The 18,398-nt window shown below is 51.2% G+C and overlaps 1 protein-coding gene across 13 annotated transcripts in view; it reads right to left on the bottom strand.

The window, feature by feature from the left end:
* The window catches only part of Ptprf (protein tyrosine phosphatase receptor type F), an 83,248-nt gene that overhangs the window by 42,811 nt on the left and 22,039 nt on the right, over window positions 1-18,398 (bottom strand). For 7 of the 13 annotated variants that reach the window (XM_051188620.1, XM_051188616.1, XM_051188619.1 and 4 more), the window contains exons 6-7: window positions 7,313-7,501; window positions 1,845-1,862 (exon numbers count right to left, since the gene is read on the bottom strand). In XM_051188620.1, the coding sequence (XP_051044577.1) occupies window positions 1,845-1,862; window positions 7,313-7,501 (207 nt within the window). The remainder of the gene's footprint in view (window positions 1-1,844; window positions 1,863-7,312; window positions 7,502-18,398) is intronic. The other 6 variants (XM_051188622.1, XM_051188617.1, XM_051188621.1 and 3 more) reach the window with 1 other exon arrangement.

The raw sequence follows: 18,398 nt of genomic DNA on the forward strand, positions 1-18,398 counted from the left end.
AAGCACTGACTGGCAGCCAACGTGTCATGTGCATGGGATGAATGGACACTGCTACAGCAAACAGCCACTCCAGCAGGTGAGGACCAGGGCCCTGGCTAGTGGGGGGTTGTCCAAGGTCAGCTCAACAGAGGTTTGGGGGAGACAGGTAGCTGGTGCCTGGTTAGGGGTTACAGATGATAGAAGTAATAAACTCTCCTGTGACAAGAGCCGAAGTGTGGTCAGGAGACCTCTGCTAGCTAGTTATTTTTGTCACCTTGACATAGCAAGTCATGTGGGAAGAGGGAACCTCCACTGCCCATTAGACTGGTCCTTAGATAAGTCTGTGGGTTAACAACTAGTGTAGGAGGGCCTGGCTCACTGTGGGTGGTGTGAGCGCTGGGCAGGCAGTCCTGGACTGTATAAAAAAGCAAGCTGAGCAAGCCATGGAAAGCAAGTCAGGAAGTAGCTTTCCTCCACTGTCTCTACTCCTGCTTGAGTTTCTGCCCCCACTTCCCTCAATGACAGACTGGCCAAATTAACCCTTTCCATCCCCAAGTTGCCTTTGGTCATGGTGTTTATCAAAGCAATAGAAAGCTAATTAGGACAAGACCCAATATAGGCCCTGCGTCTATTTGTACACAGACAACTCTGGTATCGACACCCAGACCCAGAAGCAGGGAAAACAGGGTCAGCGTGTGCTAAGTCAATGAGCAGGGAGATACAGAAAGGGGAGGAGAAATGAGTCCTGTCGTCAGGGTGACAAGTAACATCCCATGGGCGCCAATTACCCCCAAGCCCTATTCTTAGCCTTGAACCAAAGTCCAGATGTACCCACAAATATTGGCAAATGTGGGAAAAAATGACGGGATAAAAACAGAAACTACCATTCTGTATGTGACAAACTGTCTATATCTCCACTCCTGTAAGTCTCATGGCCCTGAGGGTAGGTGGTCCTGGCTCCAATTCTAAGAGGAGGAGACAAACTTGAGAGATAGTTGAGTTAGACTTGAACCCTGATCTTTAGGAATCCAGAATCTATGCTTTGTCACCAACAGGTAGCAGTGTCCTGCTACATGAAGGCACCTTGAAGGGACTACATGCCAACAGGTCAGGTGACCTAGTTATTTATGCATGGCTCTGTTTATTTCCCTATTGCCATCTAAAATAATCTAAAACCTCTAGCCCTTGCTGCTGAAGAGATACAGAGGATTCTCATTTAGCCATATGACCAAGACATTTAAGATATTAAAAGGAGCACTGGGGCTGGAGAGATGGCTCAGCACTGGCTGCTCTTCCAGAGGACTGGGGTTCAATTCCCAGCACCCACATGGCAGCTCACAACTGTCTATAACTCCAGTTCAAGAGGATCCGACACCTTCACACACAGTATATACAGGCAAAACACCAGTGCACATAAAATAAACAAATAAATCTTTAAAAAAGAAAAAAGTTCTCAAGAAAATGGCCAGACTTAGTTACATTCCCTAACTTATGGTGTTTCCATCTACACCAGCCTTAGGGACAGTCTAGGCTTCAATATGGGAACCAAACAGATCCCTTCTGTGGCTGCCTAGAAGGCCTGGGTAGGAGGGCTTGCCATTGTGGGTGGTCTCAGCTGGTCTCTCCATAATGCAGACTTGTAATGGATGAGTTCACAGGAGGGAATGACCGAGAGTGGAGGTGTGTGGTGGCTGGTGGATTGTGGGACTGGAGCTGGAGATGAAGAGACTGGAGAGGTCGGGATGGGTATGGGGAGGTGACGGACCGGACGGGATGGAGTGGAGGTGACCAACGGCGACAGTAGTGGCGGCGTGGCGTGGTGTGGTGTGGCGTGGCATGGCGAGATGCACGGACAGCATTCTTACCTCTGATTGGTGAACCACCTGGTGAGGTAATTTGAATGCAAATAAGATCAGAGAGAAACATTAGTACAAAAGGAAGGAAAGCCACAAAAGCCAAATCAGATAAAACAAAACACTAGGAAGGGCCTTAGCTATATGGAGAACTCAAGGTATCAATTTAGGTGACTCAGGTATTGTGTGAGCAAGCACCAGGCTGGGCCAAGCTGAGTGTGGGTGGAGCATGTCCCCTGGGTCAATGGCACTGCTCTGAGGAAGTGAAGGGCAGGAGGAGGTGTCGACAGGAGTCAGGAAGGCAGGACTGCACTCCTGTGACCCTTGCTGGCTGAGTTGATGGAGGGGAAGGGGAAGAAAAGAGGTGGTACCCACCCTAAAGATTACCCAAATCCACTTCGGTAAGAGTTGGAGGAAAGCCTTCACCAAAACAAAACCAGGGCATTTAGGCAGTCAGGGTTAAGGGGAGAGCTCACATAGGTTACCATGGACCAGGGCTCCCCAAACACAGACCAGCCCTGACATCCAACAGTGGAGGTGTGGGACTCAGTGACACTCACAGCCCAGTGGCTCACACCCCATAAAACCCACCTGACCCTATTAAGGACAGAGTGATCAGAGTTACCCAGCCTATCTGGTGAGTGGCAAAGGACCAGCCCCCAGCCTTTGAGTATTTGGTGTCTCAGAGCCCTGAGATCAGCAGCCAAGAGGGACAGGCACTTGCCTTCCAAAGCCAGTTATTATGAGGCCTGAACAGGTTTGCCTTCCAATTTGTATCTCTCCTGAGACTGCCACTTCAACTACTGGAGCCAGGAACCTGTAGGTAGACCCAGGTCCAAGTCTATTCAACCTCTGGCTCCTTACAAGGGTGGGTTGGAAGCATTCAAGGCCACAGATCAGTTCCTGTCTCACTGAACTTGGCAACACCCACCTGGAAAAACCACCACCTCTATGGACAATTGAGGAAACAGAGTTGGAAGCATAAAGAGGCTTGGATGTGAGGCAGCAGGATATGGCCTGTCTAACTCAGGGCTCCCCACTGGACATCCTGCAGATGGAGGCTAGAAGGAAAGGTGGTGGCTCGGACAGGAGTGCATGTGACTGCACAGGTAAGTGAGAAGAGCCATCACAGCGATTCTCCATGTATAGTCCAGAGGTCTATGGGGGACCCCGAGGACCCCTTTGGGGGTCCACTATAACAAAACCTACAATTAGTCTCTACACCAAGACTCGGGGTGGTAGAGCATGCCTGCAATCTTAGCACTTGGAAGGCTGGGACAAGATGACTGTGCCAAGTTTCAGGGCAGACTGGACTATATAATGAGTATCACGCCAGCCAGGGTTACACTGCAAAGACCTGGCTTCAAAAACGGGGAAACAATTATTGGCCTCATTTAGCCACTTTCTCTATGAATATACAGGGGCATTTTCTGGAGGGCACACAACCTGTAAAACCCTAACAGGCTAAATGCAGCCCCATTTAAGTTGCACATTAATGAGGTTTTCCTTACTAAATATTTTTTTTGTTTTAAGATATATAATTATCTTTTTTTAAAATGATATGTTAACTCTTAACAGTTTTAAATTATTTTAAAAGAATCAGTAAATACTTAACAATTTTCTACCTTAAATATCTAGTATAATAAAACATCAATAGGAATAATCCAGATAAACAGAACCGCCTTAAGGCCCTCTGAATAAAAGATAGCAATATTGAGACAAGAAAGCTGTCAACAACTGACCTCCTGTGGCCTAGGCGTGAGCTAAGGCAGGGGTTGTAGTGTATAATCACCTAGCACTGGAAGCCTGAGCCCACGGCTTCTGCTCTTTTTACACACTTTACTGACTTCTCGGAATCACAGTCTGCCTGACAGAAAGCCTGCCCTTTTCATTTCACTACATAGGTATACAGGACTGAAGGGGCCCCGAGAGAGTCAGCCTCCCCAGGAGAGTCACACCAATAAGCCCAGAAATCATAATCACACACTGACTATGCTTCTGGAAGACCCAGCCGAACACAGATCAGAGTGGAATAGACGAGCACCTCCAGTCCACGCTAGGGTCAGCCAGCAGAATGAGAAGTCACAAGCATCTCACCAGAGAGAGAGGCCAAAGGCCGCCTCCTGCAGCCAGAGCCGTCATCTCCACTTGACACCACTGGGTGGTGGGCATGTGTAGAAGGCTTGGCTGGCTCTGTGGGTCAGTGAGGGTGTGCTATGCAGTGGCACACTTAGGCTATAAGGAAGCACAGGAAGCCCTGTTCAGGCCTGGCAGAGCTTATAGGCTAACAGCCCCCACTCAGGACCTAGCCTTGGGTCCCACGGGGAGGTGAGGCTGCTGTGGCTATGGTTCTGTCAAAGCCACAGTAGGCCACTCTCTCCGTACTTGTCCCTCTTAGGCCCACCTCAGGTCCCAAGCTCAAATGGTCCATGAGGCTATTGTGGGAGCATATCACATCGCTGCAGCAGGAAAAGAGCCCTTCACGCAGAGCTCACACCTAAGCTGTGCACATTGCCGGCCCTTGGTCTGGAGCCACACAATATGCAGATACACTATGGTTCAGGTCAGAGATACTGGAGGCACTGTGGGGACCGCCAGACGGGCTGAGGTCTGGACAGCAAAGGTCTGGAGCTCTGGTGGGACATGACTGCTTCTTAGGCTTAGTATATGCTCTTAGAAGGCACTGAGGTTACCTCCCAGGAGAGCTCCTAGACCCTAGTCTCTACTGGAGACCCTCTGGCCTGCACAAAGTGGATATGATTCCTGTCCTACTTCACAAAGACTCAGTGGTAGTAAAGGGTAGAAAAGCAGCCCGTCAACTGTTGGTGATGTAAACACCACAAGGGTCCTTGTAAATATGCAGTGTATAGGGGTCCACCCACTTTATGAAGGGAGGGATGGATGTCTCCACATGGCTACATCCCAAGCACTGCACACACAAGCACCCCCCCCATACACACACTTATCATCCTCAAGTCACAGTTTCCTGGTGGCAGGAAAGGTCAAATGGGTAGATATCTTCTTTAGTGATAAGTCCCAAAGTTCAATAAAATAATTCTTCAATGAGGACTTACAACTAGCTGCGGTGGGAGGGCCAAGAAAAATCTGTCCCAGGTCCTCCCATATCCAGCCTAGGTTATGTGTGGCTGGAGACAAATGGTGAAAACTGTAGCTCCTACAGGAGTAGCCAGAAGCTAGGTACAGTGGAGGAAGCTAAAGTGAGGAGGGCCAGGTGGGTAAGGATGGGTCAGTGTGGTTCCCTGCAAGTGGGGAAGTGGCAGGAGGCAGGAACAGAGCCTTTACCATAAACCTGGCAGCAAACTATCACTGTCTCCTTAATGCGGCTACTTTGTAATATGAGGAAACTGACAGTGAAGTTAATTTAACTGAGGTCAGTGAACTAATAAGGGTGCATGTAGATAGGACAGAGTGAGATAAAGTTGGCCATATGGTCAGGGTGCCTTGACCAGGAGCACGTATCTGACCACGCAGGCAGGGTCAAGGGTTCTAAGCCCAGGGTCCAGCATAGCATGGCTTTCGCAGTTTAGGAGGAAGATGAATAGATAATACCAGCAGCTGCTAGAGGACACTTCAGTCTGTAGGGAGGCAGGGAGAACAGTGGTGTCCTGGGATAAGACAGAGGCACAAGAAAAAGAAGAGGGGCCGATCTGAGAGCCACATGGTGATACATTGAGAGGGTATGTGTTTTCTTACTGGACAGTGTTAGGTCTCTTTCAAGTTTAGGGGTGCAGACCTGCCACTCATGGAGAAAGGGTCAGTGGGAGCAGGGCCTAACTGTTTGTAAAGGAAGTCATTGTGCATCCAGGATTGGGGGGGGGGGAGAACGGGGACGGAGGAGGATGGGGGAGAGATGGGGGGGCGGTCATACAGAAGGCACTGAATGTGGGCCCTGGGGTCACACAGGACGTTTGTGCTGCGCTGACCAGTGGGATACAGATGAGGACGAGGTGGTGACGGAAGCACCAGGAGCAATGGGTTTGCCGGCCAGGGGACAGACTATGTCAAAGCAAGCATGCAGGGCTTCCTGCAAGGGTAACAGGACAGCTAGAGGCAAGTCAAGGGTGGTAAAGCCCAAGGGAAGGAAGGAGGATTTGCTCAAGAAGTAGGAAGGGCTGTCAGCCATTGTGAGGACGAGGAGATAGAGGCCTGAGCGACATCCAGTGGAGTGATGGACAAGGGAGCGGTGGCACGGGGTCTGGCACACAGTGAGCACTACATAAATACTTGATGAACAAATGCTGGAGACATCGGGCCTTCCCAGAACTGCTGCTGCCACAGACAGTCAGTGCTATTCCAGGGGAGGAGTCAAGCCTGTAGGAAGGGCCGTCTGGCAGCACAGGGAACCTGCCTGGGGCACCCATGAGCCAATGCAGGGGAGACGAGCCATGCGGGCCGCTATGCTGTGCTGGGCAGCAGCCACAAATGCTGCCGGACCATTTCCTGCCTTGATTATGGCTGTTTTAATTAACTGCACTACAGCTGCCTCCATCTTGTTGAGTTTTAATTAAATTAAATGAGCTAACACTTCGTGGGCTGTCTCAGGCGGCCGTGGCTGGGGCCAGAACCCTGCCCTGCTGGGTGGCTCATCACTCCCTCTTCTCTCTGAGCACCAAGATAGTGTGGGCCTGGTGGGAGATGCTGGGGAGGGGCTGGGAGTGGTGGGCACCTCTGAACCCAGCAGAGGCCCAAAAGAGGCAGTCACATCCTCCGTGATGTTGACATCACAGCTGACGGACAGCGGGAGTTCAGGCCAAAGCTGGGTGTACCGACAGTGGTGCACCTTCTCCCAGCCAACAGGACTTCTGGAGCCAAGTCTGTGGTCTATCCTGAGCTGCTAGCAGGTATAGAATGCAGCCCAGCTGATCCTGAGTCTCCTTTCCCACCCACTCCATTCCCACAAAATCAGAATCAATTTTCTTGGCGGGAGCCTCACGGGGAGATCGATCAATGGGGCGACACCTCCCTCCTGGTCACAGTGGCATCCTTGTTCCCAGGGCTCCAAGGTGGCTCGACTGAGATATCCATAGGAGACAAGTGGCTCTGGTGGCCAAAGGACAGAGGCAAATCCCCCTAATTTCAGGCTCTTAAGGTCCATTTGATGCCTGATGAATCAAGCATTACTGGCTCCTTCCCCAGAAACCCTTGCTGCCAGGAGAAACAGAGATATAGGCTGGGCTGTGGAAAAAGTAGATGAAAACTCAGGGGCACCTTCCTCCGGCCTGCCATGCTGCCATGCTACGTGCGCTTGGAGCAGCAAAACTGGCCCAGAGTGTAGCATCTGACAACCCCAGAAGAGTCAGGGTAGCACTTGCCACCACATCCTCCTCCCTGTGCAAGATTCGATCCATGACACTGCTCACTCTCCCTTACAAAGTTCATCCTGCCAGCACCTAACTGGACTATGCTGGAAGGTGTCGCCCCAAGGTATCCATGGGGCCTTAACTCTGCCCTCAGCTCACCTGAGCGCAGCTGCTTGATGCGGCCATTGCTTGAAGTAGGGTCCACAGGAAGGAAGTCTTTGAACCAAGAGATCTCAGGGTCTGGAGTCCCACCAGCTGCACACAGCATGGTGGCCGTACGAGCCTTCTCCACCACCTTCAGCTGAGGTCCCATGTCGATGGTCGGGAACCCAGATGGCAGCTGGTCCTCTGCAGACAAAGGGTGACGTGTGTGTTAGGACTGGCCCTGCTTGCCCCTGAAGGCCTCTCTGGAGCTACTCCTGACTTCCAGGTTAGCTGGGACCCATGGTACTCTTCTCTTTCCCACCACTGACTTCTAAGCACAAGCCCTACCCCAGATGAGGAGTCAAGAGACCTAGGTCCCTTTTGGCAAGGCAGGAGCTGCAGGAGGGCCCGCACCACCACATCCCTGCTGGGGAGTTTCCAAGTCTGGGAAGCACAGACTGAAGACGTCAGCACTTATCTCTCTAGGTCTTGGGAAGAACAGAGATCAATGCTCTGCCGGCTGCAGCAGAGAGTGTTATGTGGGCACTGGGCAGGGGAGGTGGGGGAACACAGCTCCCAAAGCATCAAAGGCACAGCCCCACCAGAGTCTGCATTTGTCCAGCCCTCACTTCCTTGTCAGCACACGTGACACCCCTCCTTGGCCTGCATCTCTTCAGCTCTACCGTGTGGCAGAGCCCCAGGTCACTGACCCTGGGCACCCTGCCCTATCTATCGATGATCTAACTCTAGATTTGCCTCTGACCATTCTCTACTGCAGCCTTGACCCTCGGCCTTCTTTCTCACTCAAACCTGACCCTGAGAACCATGCTAAGGCCTAAGAACCATGTTTGAGTATGTGCTAGTTAAGGAGACAAAACAAAACACTAAAAAAAAAAAAACCCACACAAAACACCTGTTTTTTTCTCTCCCAACTTTTTCTGGAGTTGGCGATTCACAGAGGAAATCACTTCCACTCAACCCATTCCCACCTCACAGAGGTTTCTGAAGCAGCTATCATGAGCTGAGACAAAGCTCCCCAACCCTCACCTCTCAGAAGCACCAAGAACTGGGAAGACAGGCACAAGACCAGTGTAGACCATGGGAGACTCACATTTTTACCACTACCTATCACCTCTAGGGCCTGCAAGTGTCCCTTATTCTCTATTTTCCATCTGTCTACTGGGTTTAGATGTCCACCGTGTAAAGATACCTTGATGAAGACCACATCAGAAAAAGAACACGGGGCACTGGGCAGTACCTGACACAGAACCCGCACCCAGTGACTATTAGAAGCTGTAATTAACCAGGCCTGAACCACCGAGGCAGGCAGGCACTGAAGCTCCAGCCTGGGGACCCTTTCCCAGTCTAGGCTGGTAAGAACTCCTTCCTACTGGAACAAAACCACCAAGTCTTCTCTAGAACTCGGCAGTCCCTCTGCTCTCCCTAAGCTTGGTTCTAGTCATACCCAAGGAGGGCCCAGGGAATGTTTGCTTTTTATCTGTCTTTTGGCAAAAGTTGGGGGAAAATGGCACACAACTCTGCTTCCTGCTTACATGCCCAGCACAGGGTTAATGTGTGGGGATATTTGTTGAGGCCAGGCTCCCATGCCAGGAAGACTCAGACTCGGGAGAAAAGTAAAGGGCAGGTGGGCAGCACCAGCTTTCCCTGCCGACGTAAGGGAGCAACTAGGGGCATGACATGAGATGAAGCTGGAGGAGCCACAACACACAGAGGAACCCATTAAAGCTGCAAATTCTAGGGACACTCTAGAAGGGTGTTTGGCTGGGGTACAGGACAACTCTCAGCATGGCCCAGCCTTCCCAGCCTTCCTTAAGAACTGGCTATACACTTCCTGCTCACAGCCCTACAAACTCTGGATGTAAACACTGGGTCTCCTTGGCTGTAACTATGACCCACAGCACCCTGACTCTCAGCTCCGATTCTTGGAAAGGATTATATTAAATATGGGCAAGAGAACAGAAGGAAGATGGAGATGAGGGCTGAGGGGGCAGAGCTTCCTTTGACCTGCTACCACTCGGAAGATAAAGAGCGAGACCTAAGGCCTAGGGCATCCTCCCCACTCCTTCCAGCAGCTGGGTATGCTCAAGACTGCAGGATCTGTTCACTGCCCAGGGCACCACGCTTATTCTTCCCAGCTCTTACTCCTACCTGTTTGAACAAATTGGAGGCGTAGCTAGGTCCTGCCAGAGTCAGAGCCCAGGAGTTATCTAGCCTCTGTCGCCTATCTGTCAGGAGGTACAAATCAAAAACTGAAAGCAGTGTAAATGCTTGCAGCCCTGTGTCCCAAGAATCTACTCTGGGTTCTTGACACAGGGAAGGTCTTTGGGACCTATGCCAAATTAAGGACGATTAATTTTCCTCCCTCAATTATCACGCCCTCAAATGGCTCGTCCTTGGCTCAGATCATCCCTCAGGCACCACCGCCAAAGCCAGTGAGTGTAAAGAGCTGTCTACTGAACAGCAGGATGGAAAAGCTAGTCCCCAATGCCAACTAAGCTCCTAGGCAGCAAAAGGAAGACTGCTTGTCAACCCTGGGTGGGGGGCTCACAGGACTCCAGCCCCTCAGGGCTGACCAATGCTGTTTCTCCCTCCTCTCCCAACAGGGAGCCTTAAGTACATTCACACCAGGTAAGGATAAGAGATGCCTAGATGCCTGTTGAGTGACTGGTCCCATACGTGGCAGCATGACTGGCATACTTGCCACCTTCACCCCTCAGTGCCACCAGAGCTGTGTCTAGAGTAGTCTGAACCGCTCAAGTTAATGACCAAAGCAAATTCCTCAAGAGGATGCCATACTGTCACTTCCAACCCATCAACAACGGAGAAAACTGAGGCCTCTGGACAATGGGGACAAAAGGTTCCACGCATGAAACATTCACTCTGTTGCAGATACTTCCTAAAAGCTTTACAAAATGACCATTTTTACCAAAACCCTATGAGGCATGTGAGCAAATGGGGACTTAGCAGAAATCTAGAAACCCGCCCAAGGTCACTCAGTTAAATTGGAGGTGGGGCTTGGAAGAAAGCAGGTGGTAGGACTCCCAGTGCTTTAGAGCAAGTATAAAAAGGTAGGCAGGGCAGGGTAGGGTAAAGGAGGGGCATCCCTGGGGGAACCATGCCCTTCCCTTCCCCCTTTCTACACCTTCAAGTGGCTCCCAGGCTCTACTGCAGACCGCCCCCCCCCATGCTCACACGCCCCTGCGTTTACAGGTGCTGCAAAGCGAAATCCAAAGCTCCCCATATGTGGACACCCCTGGCATGCACCCATGTTCCATAGGAGGGATGCACGGGTCATACATGCTATAGCACCTCCAAATGCGTCCTGCCAGCACAGGGGCTGCTGGCGCGGGAGGGCCCCTCCCCCCTCCAGGCCACCCGGTAACCATGGCGACGGCGGAGAGGAGGGTGCCACGGTGGAAGGGCTGCGCGCGCGCCTGTGTCCGAGCGGGCACGCGCCCAAGTCCTACTGGGCGCCGCCCTTCCCGCCCCCGTCTGGGCGGAGCAGCTGCGTCCCCACCCTGGACCCTGCTCTTGTGCCCCCCCCCCTTAGGCATTCCAGCTCCACCGACGCTGTGCACTCAGTTCCCGCCTGCCAGGGTCCAGTACAGTGTGAGTGTCTGTAAGTTGCCTCTGCATATACAGTCTGCAGTGTCAGCCAGACCCTCCACTGCGCCTAAGATCCCCAGAGCAGAAAGAGAAGCCTACTGAGGCTTCGGGGGACTTTGGAGAGGGACCAACTGGGTAGGCTAAACCTGGGCAGCCTCTACACATTAAGTAGCACAATCAATCAGACGTCTACCCCACCCGCATAGATCTGTGCACCTGGAGTTCATGGCTCCCGCATCCAACTGTGCTACCCTTTAGATACAGAACTTGGGAGACCCAACCCCTCCCCTGGAGAGGTCCTGGTTGTTTCAGAGATGAGAGGACATGTGGGAGGGCATAGTTGGATGGGGGGGGGGAGACAGGGAGCATGGTTTAGGTCCCTCAGCAGTAGGACTAAGCAGTGTGACTCCACCTCGCATCTGCTATCTTGGTGTCTTCCTGGAAGAAGGATCAAGAATGTGCACAGAAGGCAGAAAGCTTTCCCTGCACACTGTCTGAGTAAAGACTGTAAGGAGGATGGAGAAACAATAAACAGAAAGGTGAGTCCGGTGTATGTATTGGAGTTCTGAGAGATGAGGACAGGGTAGGGGAGGGTGGGTGGGGAGGGAGGGAGGGAGGGAGGCAGGCTGCTAAAGGCCCCTAGAGAGCACACACAGGTCTCTTTGTCCGGCTCAGCCTGGGATGCCTGGGGCAGTGTCTGGGCCAGAGGCAGGGGGCTGCACCAGGAAAGCTAACAGATGGAGATGCTTTAGAGGGGAGGGGGTGAAGGCAGGGGCAAGCACCAGCACCGTCTGTCAGTGAGACCTCTTCACCCATGTTTACCCATCTCTGAATACAGTCGCATATGCGCATGCACATACCCAGGCTCCCTAGGGTGGTACCGTCTGTGCAGCTGACCCCTCCTCTGTGCATGAGCATATCACCCTGTCCCTGAACACACAGACACCTTAGAAACATGCACAGCCAGGGACCTAGAGAACTACATGGAGAAAGAGACAGGTGCAAAAATAGAAACCTACATGTGCGTGCGGAGGGGCATCTGCAGTGACAAGCACCTGTGGAAATAAGACTGCAAGCAGATCCAGAGGCGGTATGCGCAGACTTGGAACACAAATGTGAAGACATGCAAAGTAAGAGATACAAACATGCTAAGACACAAGCACCTGGAGATACAGGCGAAGACCAAAACCATGCAGGAGCCTCTGTGGGTGGCCAGGCCCCACCCCGCCTTTTGGGTACTTCAAGGAAGCTCAAGTCCACCTCAACCCTGTCCTCAAAGCAGCTCAAGACAGGGTCAAGACAGCAAGCCCTCCCAAACCTGTAGGCTCTCTCAGGGCCTAGCTGAATCTCACCCCCAGGCTCCCAGGCAGTAGGGGGGCCCAATGGGCCTTAGGGCCCATCTCCCTTCGCAGCTTTCAGTGTCGACTTTCAGCTGTTTTTCCCAGAGAAAACTCCCACCTCTTTCAGCACTCAGATTTCATCAAACTTGGCATCTTAAAAGCCTGTTTTGTTTTTGAGTCTGAGCTGTTTGGGGCCTGTCGGCAGCCTCAGCCTCCCCCTCTCAGCAATGCCCCCTCCCTTGGGCTTCCCTGGCACTCCATATCATCCTACTCCACCTGGCAGGTGAGGCTTCCCCACCATGCACACTCAGTAAAGCCAGTGGCCATTGCCTGCCTGCTCCCCACATTTTAGTTTCTGGATCTAGCTTATGCTGGGCTCTCACCCTCCTGGGGTTCCTCTACCCCAGTTCTGCCCCATGAATATTCTTTTTAACCATTTACCTTTCTAGGTCCAGGCCTTGCTCCAGTCCCTCCAGACCACTGACAGCCTCCCACTCGCTCGCTCTTTAGCCCCCTGCAGCCCTGCTGCCACCCCTGCAGCTTCCCGAGGCAAGCTTGCCAAGGTCAGTGACAACTCCAGCACCAATTCCAAAGGACACTGCCCAGTGCTCATCTTGCTTGGCTTCTGCTTCACACTTTCACCAACTTCCATTGCCTCCCTCCCTCATTCCTGGCTTCCCAACAGCAAAAGTCAATTCCTGGAGATCCTTCTGCCTTGGCTTCTTGGCTTTCCTGATTCCATCTCCAGCTGCGCCTTAAGGGTGCCAGGCAAGCCCATAGTAGGCCTTCTCGACATCTTTCCTTGGATGCCTGCACACATCTGACTTGACAATTTTCAAATTAGACGTACCAACTCACCCTCTTAGACCCGGGCCTCCTCCTGTACCGATTGGTACCGATACCTACCCAGCTCTGGAACCAGGGACCCAGAGCCACCTGGGTTCTCAGAGAGGCATCTGGGCAGGATGCTAGCTAGCATGCTCCTGACCTCTCTCCCTGCCTCCTCTACTCACAAGGCTCAGGGCAATGCTAGCTCTTGCCCAGACTGACCATGTCTTCCTCCCACTGCTGTGACTTCCAACCCACTTTGCAGCAACGAGGACTTCTCTGAACCAGGTGAGGACACCTTACCACGAATGGAGAATACATCCAGGGGCATCTAAAACCTCCAACTTTGAGAACTATTTCTAGACTTGCTGTTTCAGCCATGCCATGGTCACAAGCACAAAACAGGCCTGAGAGACACTGTGACCACAGAGGGATTGAGAGCTACGTTAGACACAGGGGAAGTGTTCTGTGTCCACCACCATACCATAAGAGGATCCATTCAAAAAGTTCACTGGGGTCCTTGAAGACTATTAGAACTGGAAAAGATTAGAGGATTCCAGGGATCAAGAAACCCAGGGTCTGACCTTCCAGCTGCTACTACTGCCCCATTCCAACAGTGCCTTCCTACCTATCTCAAAATGGGGCCAGAACCTCCAAAATCTAGCTATAGCACTTTATATCTCGGTAGTTCTGAAATCTATTGTGGTCACAGGGGATGGAGGTTAGGTCCTAAAGGCTGCTGGGCCAGAGGCAGGCTATGCCATGGCTGTCAGGAAACAGCAGAGGCTGTCTGGGGTTCCAGATTTGGGACTTTCTATAGTAGCTCCTTACCCAAATCTTCCCACCATAATAGAAAGACTCAGGGTGGGGAAAGGGGCGGGGGTCAGGGAAAGAGGATTCCTAGGAAAACATTCTCCATCTTGCCCAGCCCAGGCAGAGTCAGAGTTTGTTAAGTACGGTTTTGTGTGTGTGTGTGTGTGTGTGTGAGTGAGTGTGTGTGTGTGTGTGTGTGTGAGTGAGTGTGTGTGTGTGTGTGTGTGTGGTGTATAAGCTATTTTTCATCCTATAACCTCAGAGCCTACCAGGGTGAGAGCAAGTGCATAACCCAAGATCCAGTGTTACACTGAAATACACTTGACCCTGACCGTCAACTCTCAGCCTGCCCTCCAGGTGGCCAATATCAGACACTCTAGCTGGATTCCTGGGCCAAGTGTCATAGGGGACACAGTCCTGCCAACTTAGCAGACACAGGGGCCAGGAAAGCAGGAGGAAGGACAAGAGGGCTAGGTGAGAGGGTGGAGGGAGGTCCTAAAGCCAGTTTTAGTCAGGACCCATCCAGTATGCCCTCCTCCTGGCTTGGTTAGAGGGGACTGCTGAGGTCCACTGCGGCAGATGCCAATAATACTGTAGCATCACCATGCTGTCCAGCATCCATCGCTGTCCATCTGTCCTGATTGCCTGACAGATCCAAGCAGAGACTCCTTGGCATTCCAGAGATGACAAATCTGAATGCAACACCCGTGATTTCCCCTAAAACAGGACTGACCCTACACATCCAGCTCAGGCTGCTGACTTTTTCGCTATTCACAAAGCTAATGTATTATACACCTACTGTAGCCCTTGTGTCACATGTATTCCACAATCCAGATATGGCCTGCTATGCGCACGTGCATGTGTATATATCCTATTGCACACATAGCCCATATAGTACACACCACCACTTACACGTGCCTCTCCCCAACTGCCTGAGGCACACATACGCACAGACACTGCTATGCAACTCCTTTTGTATGAAGTGCATTCCTGGTATATACAAAACTTCACACATGCTCACACCACTATAAGTACATCATCTGCTATGTCCGTGAAGACAAACACTAAGCCCCTGAGCCTGGCCCCCAGGACAAGTCAGAAACAGTCTATTTAGCTCACAGGCTCTTTCCTCTTCTTCCTTTGGGCATTCTGTCCCTTCAGAACCTACCAAGTTACTAAGGCTCCACCCACACCTTTGGCTGTCCAGCCTCCCCCAAGGGTGTTCCCCAACCATGGTTCTGCCTGGCCTGGACTCTGCAACCCCTGGGGACTCTGTAACCTCCAAACTGAGCCCAACACCCTCACTATCCACGCCCCCTCCCCCCACCTCTGAAGGGAAAGCCCGGAATCAAGGCCTGACTCCCCTCCCCCACCCCTCCCTCATGAGGGAAAATGTCAGATTCCCTGTCTCAGTGGCGGCAGCAGGCGGGTTGGAGGGGGAATGATTCAGCCACCGCCTCAAGAGTGCGGAGCGAGAAGAGCTTTTCCTGCCATTACCCGGCGAGGGAGAGGCTGGCGCGCTAATGGCTTCAATTACCACTCAGACAGGAACGCTGGGCGGCAGGCCCTGGTACTCACAGCCCAGGACAGGACAGGCCTACCCCCAGCCAGCTTGTGCTGGACACCCCACCTTGTACCCTGACAGGGACACTGGCACACAGACTGGCCATCACAGGACAGTGGGTTAAGGGCTCACACAGCCACACCAAGAATAACAGTAGCCTCCAGTAGCGGTAGTCATGAGGGACCTGGCATGGCTGTGGCTTGTGCTGGGCCTGGGGTGGAATGAGGCAAGGGCAGAAAGTCCCTAAGGAAGTATAACGCTGGGTTCCCTTTTTAAGATATATTGATCTTGTACCTGGACCAGGCTCCCCAGGCATTCTTCAGCCTCTCTGAGAGCACCCATCTCTTGGTGAGCAGGCTTACACCCTTGTGTGTTTGGAAGGCTACATGCAGTGTGAGACATGGGTAAGGGGTTCAAGTACTATTTCCCAGCCCCCAAACCAAGTTTATCTCCTCATTACTAAGCCTCTGTGGTAGCCTCACAAAAACGGCACTGGCTCTCCCTTGTGTCGCCCCATCGCTCCAAAAATAGGCATCTTTTCACTTCTTTTCTACAAGCACCCCAGCTTTCCTGGCCCCCTAGGAAGGAGGATGGGGGAGAAAATGGGGCAAGGTTGGTCTAGAATGCCTCTCTGAGATCCCATCCCCTGACATTCCTTTCTGCCAAGCCTTAAGCTGTCAAGGTTACAAAGACCAATAGGTCAGCATTTTGTCTTGCTGGTGCAGAGTTTCAGGAGTGGGAGGGGCCCATGAGGCCCAGACTCCCACCACTCTATTGTAGTAGGGACCCGTCCTGCATTTCACCAGACACCTCCCAGTCCCCAGACACACAAACACGCATTATCAAGCCCAGGACTGGGAATGAAAGTATGTGTCTAGTACTGGGTTCCATCCCCTATACTGCATAAAAATGAATACTCCCTAATCCACGAGAAGAAACTCTCGATCAGGAAAGGAAGACTGTTCCTAAGGGTGCAGTGTGAGTCCTCTTCCCCAGGTCTTGAGAGACCCTTTAAAGCATGAAGCTGCCAGGGCAGGGGGACGTCTGGGAGGAGTTAGCTGTCCCTTCTCACAAGGACCCCAGCCTGGGAGTCCCAGAAGATGCCCATCAGGACAGGGGACTCAGCGCCTGTCTCTTAGACTCCACTCAAATGCCAGGCAGGGCACATACTTCTCTGTAGTGACAGATGCCAACAGGTGGAAGTTTGGGGCAGAAATACTTTTTCTTGGGTCACAAAGTGGAGAAATGGAGACCAGAAATGACCAGAAGGAACCTCAAAACCAAAGACTTTATTCCAGTGCTGGTTGTCTGGGTTCTTGCTCCCCAGGTGGGATAGATGGCGGGGCTAACACAACCCAGATGACAACAACTGGCAGCAGCTCAGGTGTCTAAGCTTCAGAATGTACAACTTCCAGCTCCATTCACAGACATCTTAGGATGTACTTTACACTGTAGGCAAAGCTCCATACTAGCTTGAAGTGGGCACTGTATCCTGGTCCAAGATGGAACTCAGGCACAGTCTTAACCACTGTCACCTATGGTCCCTCTACAGGGAAGGGTCTAACACAGCTCTATTAGAACCCATTGACTCTCACAAGACACACAGATGCAAGAATTACTGAATGGATGCATGTGTGAACATATAAAGCCAAAGCGTAAAAATGGCCAATGTGAAAAGATGTTCAACTGCTCTTGTAATCAAAGAAATGCAAATTAAATTGAGATGCCATTTTTTGCCTATTAACTTGGCAAAGAATTTTTTTTAATGGTAATTTCCACTGCTGGTGAAGATGTGCAGGGAAGAGGCCCTCTTATGCTCTCCCAGTTAGGAATACAAACTGATAAAATCTTCTAAAAATATTGAAAGCTTAAGAATGCACGCACCCTTTGACTTAGCAATTCTACTCCATGAACCTAGAATGTGGAAATGGCCAGCAAAGTGACATCTTCAAGGACACGTAGGGCACCTTACTTATAAAGGCTGAAAGCTGAGAACATATGCACCCAACAAAAAGAGAACAGCTAAATGAATTAGGGTGCTTACATGTGACAGCTTATCCACAGCCATTAAAAATAATGATGCAGAGGAGTATTTAATGACAAGGAAAATGTTCACAATGTGTATGTTTTTAGGCAACAGCTGTGGAGATGGCTCAGTAAAGTACCTACTGAGCAAGCATGGAGGCTTGAGTTCAGTTTCCTAGCTCTTAGAAGTTTCTGTGTAAGAAGCTAGGCATGGCAGTTGAGTGCCAGGAAGGGCAGGTAGAGATAGGTGGATTCCTAGAGCTCCTCAGGCAACTAGGCTAGCCAGAGAGGAGAGAGAGTTTCAGGCTCAGTGAGGAAGATTGACGGAAAAGCCCTGAGTTTGCCCTCTAGCATGGGAAAAATCAAAATAAAAACCCAAAATCATGGAACAGTGATCACTAGTCTGTTTATATATATTAATACAAATATATGTATACATACATACAAATTATACACACAGATAATGGGCCACCAAGAAATAATCAACAGCAGGACAGGTAGGACAGTAAGAGATCGATATTTCTCCCTATGCACTATCCTATACTTCTCAATTTTTTTAACAATGAACAGATATTGGTATTGCATTTAAAAAAGAAAGCAACAATCGATTTGGTATTTTGAAAATGCACATTCAGATTTATGTATCCACTGTGGTTAAGGTTTAATCATGTCACTTCCCACCCTATTTGTGGCTTTCTACGTCCTTAAGAAAGGGTTCATTTCTCAGCCTGATCCACGGAATTACTCTCCCCTCCTCTTTGTGTTCTCCAGCTCTCCAATCACCACTTGAAAAGCCTCAAATTGACCACTCAGAGTTCTGGAAGCTTTGTTTCCCCTTATACTCTGGGCCTTGGCAAAGGCCTAGAAGCCAAGTGTCCCCATTCCTTAAAGAATTTACAGGACA

The sequence above is a fragment of the Phodopus roborovskii genome, unplaced genomic scaffold (assembly GCF_943737965.1).
Source record: "Phodopus roborovskii unplaced genomic scaffold, PHOROB, whole genome shotgun sequence".
Classification (NCBI taxonomy): Eukaryota; Metazoa; Chordata; class Mammalia; order Rodentia; family Cricetidae; genus Phodopus; species Phodopus roborovskii.